Source organism: Prionailurus viverrinus, chromosome X (genome assembly GCF_022837055.1).
Source record: "Prionailurus viverrinus isolate Anna chromosome X, UM_Priviv_1.0, whole genome shotgun sequence".
Taxonomy (NCBI): domain Eukaryota; kingdom Metazoa; phylum Chordata; class Mammalia; order Carnivora; family Felidae; genus Prionailurus; species Prionailurus viverrinus.
The window spans coordinates 40,602,792-40,607,770 of record NC_062579.1 but is presented as its reverse complement, the minus strand read 5'-3'; the positions used below and the strand labels follow the sequence as shown (position 1 = coordinate 40,607,770).

The 4,979-nt window shown below is 53.0% G+C and overlaps 1 protein-coding gene across 1 annotated transcript in view; it reads left to right on the top strand.

The window, feature by feature from the left end:
• The first annotated feature begins 3,052 nt into the window (after positions 1-3,052).
• Positions 3,053-4,979, top strand: part of DGKK (diacylglycerol kinase kappa) — a 163,528-nt gene continuing 161,601 nt past the window's right edge. Inside the window, exon 1 of the mRNA XM_047843840.1 lies at positions 3,053-3,656. Within this exon, the coding sequence (XP_047699796.1) occupies positions 3,066-3,656 (591 nt within the window). The 5' untranslated portion in view covers positions 3,053-3,065. The remainder of the gene's footprint in view (positions 3,657-4,979) is intronic.

Here is a 4,979-nt window from a genome sequence, read left to right as displayed (position 1 = left end):
TGTCTCTGTCTCTATCTCTCTCTCTCAAAAATAAATAAACATTAAAATTTTGAAAAATAAGATTTGAGCTCACTGTACTGATCCATTCTTCATCCATCACAGTTGAGTAACTTATATAATATGTGCCAGAGTCCTATGTTAAGGACCATGTCTGCCCTGGGACATCCAGAACCACGTCCACTCAAGCCTCTATGGAAATGGTCATCATTCTTATTCTTATGCAGCTCTTGGCCTTTATATCAGTATTGTTCAATTAGAAAAGAGCCTCTTAAGAGATCATAAATCATTTGAAATATCAAATACTACTAAAAAGCCATGCAGGGAGAAAAAAACACACCCTAACCGGTAACCTGCAATGAATCATCCACTTAACAGACATTTCCTGGATCCTTACTATGGCCTCAGCCCCAGGTTAGGTTTTGAGGAAAATGCACAAGCATCTCAGTAAAGCTTTCTTTGTTAAGTGACTGGGAGACTATGGTGGAGAGGAAGGTATAGATAAGAAATAGCAAAGTTGTCTCCCCAAATCAAGCACCAGTAAACTCTAACCTTCGGCTACAGTGGTCCTATATAAGCATTGTATTCAATTTTGGGCTGAGGAGAGACTAGAAAACAAAATAAAACCTCGCAATAACATAAAGCAATAAGGCAGTTTGTGATGTACTAAAAATGTCTTTAAATTAATCATACTATAATCCAGGCAGTATATAACCCACCCTAATGGAGCAAAAGCCATACACAACTATTTCAGCATTTACCCTCAAACTGACCTTGTAGCAAGAGTTTACATCATAAATTTTGGATTCCTTGTGATTGAGTACAGAATTATAGACAAGAGTATCAATGAAGATATATAAAACAATAGCTCCAAGTTGTCCCCTGGTGGTGTCCTGCTTGATGACACCTGGTCTATGCCAAACCCCACCCTGTCACTCTAACCCAAGAGGCCATCCTGCTCAGTGACTTCTCTGCCTTCAGCCCTTCTAATTATGTGCCAGGGTTTGGTTAAAATAAGATTTAAATGTGAGATACTGGTCCCTTCCAAGGACAGAGATTTCACTAAAGTCTGAAAGCCTGAGAAGTGAGTTCCAAGCATACGTGCAATGGCTGGTCAGATCTGACATCTGTGTGCTTCAGTCTGAACTCTTAAGGGTTAAAAGCAGCTTGGCTGCTTAAGTGTGGAATGGAAGAGAGGAGAAAAAGCCCAAGGAGGGTGAAGAAGATGAACCCCTTGTGTGAATTCACTGGAAGGAGGCCTGCCATCAGTGAGGGTCTTGATAGTGCTCATCTCCCCAGGGTTTTCCCAGCCCCAGAGGTTAGGGATGGTCCTGGCACTAGCTTACTAGCTGCCTAGGAATGTAACCCTTCTCCAGAAGGGTGGGCTTAGACTGTGATGCTGCAGTGAGAATCTGGGAAATGCAGATCTGATCAGAGATTCTGGTCTTTGGAGGGGGCTAGGTGAGACTGTCTTTTGTCGTATTATTTACTGCTGGTACGTGATGTAGGAAACAGAAAAATGCGGCAGGTTCTAGAAAATTCCAGGTGGGTCAGTGTCATTTGGCAAAAGAAGAGGGATTAGTGGAAGATATGGTCTAGGAGGAGATGGTGAGAGGAGGGGCTGCAGAAAGAGAGCTGCCATCCACAACTGCAGTATTATGTGTGTCAGAGATAAATTAACTTGTCATATTTCAAATTAGGTTTATAGGTACTTTCCCCATCCCCCTCCCCCCCACAGCAGTGGCTTAACGGGTGGTGTTCTCAATTTTTAATTGCAGTTTTGCAGTATATTGGCGTCTGAAGTCTAGGTCTGACTAAGATGATGGTTTGTATGTGTGTGTACGTGACTAACAGTCTAGGGATGTTCTAAAGTCTCCCGATGTAGTGGGAAGGGTGCTGCGGCAAGGACTGGCCTGACTCTTCTCAAGAGAATCTTACATCTCTAACGTCAGAGTGCTATCAGGAGGTGCAAAAGGTGTGGGTGGTGCAGTGAATTTCTCCTAGCCCAAGACACACACACACACACACACACACACACACACACACAGTAACAAGTTCAGTAAAAAATCCTGCTAATGCCTGGGAAGTCCACCTAAAAGCAAAGGGCGGTCTCCCATGGCCAGGGCGAGCCAGGCGTATTCCGAAATCACCGCGGAGACCAGGACAACCTTGGCTCCGGAGCGCGCAGCCCAGGCGCCGCTTCCCTGGGAACTCTTGCCTTGCTCTAGGCGCTACATCTGCAGGCTGCTGAAAGCCGGGGCTCCAGCCGTCTCTCATCACACACCTTTCCCGAAGCACCCCAAGCCCTATACCCAACAGCAACCCCCTGCGATCTGGCAAAAGCTCAAAAATGCAAAAAAACTGAGGCGGAGTGCAAATTGTACTTCAAAGGACTGAACACACACACACACACACACACCCCAACCCCGTGCCGCTTAAATTTCTTCCCCCGGTTAGAAAGGAGGATTACTTGCCCACTGAGGCTTGGAGATGGGGGACAGGAGGTTGGTCCAAGTCTAGGCTCACCTGCTGCTGAGGTGAGGGAGCAGACACAGGATGCAAGCTGTTAAGAGCAGCAGCTCACAGCTGAGTGGCTGGGGGAGGGGGCTCCAAAGACCCTCAAGTTCGCCTCCGGCTTTTTTTTTTTTTTTTTGCATTCACGTCACCAAAGGGTTAAACTGCTGGGCTCCAACCCCCCCCCCCCCCCCGGGCCGCTCCACTCCCTCCTCCCTTTTTTTGTCTCTCCCCCCCCTCCCCTCCAGCACGTCGCTAGGAGGTCATCAAGCGCTCTGTCCAGTCCCCGTTCTCAAGCCCCTCTGCTTCCCGCCCATCGGACCCGTGGCTGCTTACGAAGAGGTGTGCGCTCACCGAGGGGCGTGTTCCAGCACTGGGAGACGCCGAGCGCCCCTGGGTTAGACCTCAGAGCGGAGCCAGCCATGGAGCGGGGCGGGGGAAAGTTTGGCATCCTGCAAGGGGTCGTCAAACTGGAGTGGGCGGGGCGCCCGAGGGTACTTTAGCCCTCTGAGCTCCCGGGTGCTAGCTGCCCAGACCTGAGGAGGTGTGCGGCCATGGACAGCGGAGCTGCCGCGGCCCAGGGCACTGACCCGCCTCAGGATGGAGAGCAGCCCGCGGAGTCTCCAGAGCCGCCGCCGCCGTGGCCGCCGCCGCCGCCGCGGGCTCCTCCGCTGCTCCACGCGCCTTCGCCGGAACCGGTACCGCAGTTCTGTCCAGAGCCTGTTCCGGAGCCCTGTCCGAGAGCGACCCCAGAACCAGCCCCAGAACTCGACACTGAAACGGTCCCAGAACCAGATACAGAACCGGTCCCCAAGCCAGCTCCAGAACCAGCCTCAGAACTCGATACGGAACCGATCTTAGAACCAGCCACGGAACCGGTCCCCGAGCGGGCTCCGGAACCAGCCCCAGAACCAGCCACAGAACCGGCCTCTGAGCCGGCCCCAGTACCAGCCACAGAACCGGCCCCTGAGCCGGCCCCAGAACCAGCCCCAGAACCAGCCCCAGAGTCCTGCCCTGAGCCGGCTCCAGAGTCCCGTCCTGAGCCGAGCCCAGCACCACGTCTATTGCAGTGTCCGGTGGTAGCTCCAGAGAAGGGTCCAAAGACATCATCGCCCCGAACGCCAGTGCTGTTCTCCAGTATCAAGGTAAGAAAAAGACCCCCTGGGGCGGGGGAAAAAGAAGTAAAATGAGGCCGAAAGGCTACCGAGCTTGTGGGACTCTGTACCCGAAGCATCCCATTTGGCTGCTGCTACTGACTGGCAAAGATGCGCGGAGAGATGCAGAGGTGGGGGATCGAGGGGCAGTGGGAAATGGTTGGGAGGCGGGAAGCAACATGTGGAAGTGAGAGTGGGCTCGCTGGGGCTAAAAACAGGGGTGACTGCACGGATTGGGAGTCGGAGCAGTTTTCCCCATGGGGAGAAGTGGCAGTGCAGTGAGCGCCTGTATCTTGAAAAAGAGGAGGAAGACATCCCCGGGGAGCGCAAGAGACCTAGAGAAGTATTTCGGGCTGGCCCTGGGTACACAGCGATGGGACTGAGTGGTGGGGATGGCGGAGTGGGGGTGGGGGGGGTGGGGGGGGGGACACACCTCTTAGCCGCGGTCACTACCGCAGAGGCCCAAGCTTCGGAGCCGCAGTCGTCAGCTTGGCCCCCTCCCTGACACTGGGGAGGGGGTCATTAGTGGGGGCGCAACTGGCGGCGCTCCAAGGAGGTGCCCTGCGCCTCTGTTGGCTGCTGGGAGCTGGTACTCCGGGTGGGGATGAGGGGATGGGCGGCGCCCACGCGCACTGCAGGGGAAGGGCAGGGTTCACTGGGGAGGAGGGGGAGAGCATGCGTGTGTCGAAGCCACCATTCCATCTGTCTGCAGGATTTCCAGGCAGGTAGGTGATATGGTGATGGGCCGCGTCACAAGCGGGCGACTGGCATCCCGCACTGGGACCAGTTGAAATGGTACAGGAGTCCCGGCTTAGAGACACCAAAATAGAACTTGGTATTTGAGAGCGTGTGAATGGAAATCCTCATCTCTTCCAGTCTTCAGAGATGCCTTCCTAAACGTTGCACTTAGCCTGGAGAAGACGAGTGGAGGATCCTCGCGCACCCGCGGTGGTGGGGGGAGGAGGAAGGTTTTCTGTGTTCTCCTTGGACCCCCGAAACCCCGTTTGTTCTTTGGCAGGAATCTGTTTGTCTTTCTTGCTTTCTCTGTACTCCCCCTACTCTTCCTTTCCCCTAAACTTCGTTCCATGAGACTGTGAATATCATGATAACGTATAGATACACCTTGATTTAGCTTCCGCTACAGGGAAAAAAAAAACCACGAAACAAAATGCAGAAACATAAAACATACCACACCAACAATACCCGTCCATCCTGCTGCCTAGCAGGGCGTAGGGACACGACTCTGGAATCCTTCTGCTGTGGAGCGCACACTTGTAGAATGTAGGGGAAGGGGGCAGAACTTGGCATCGCGAA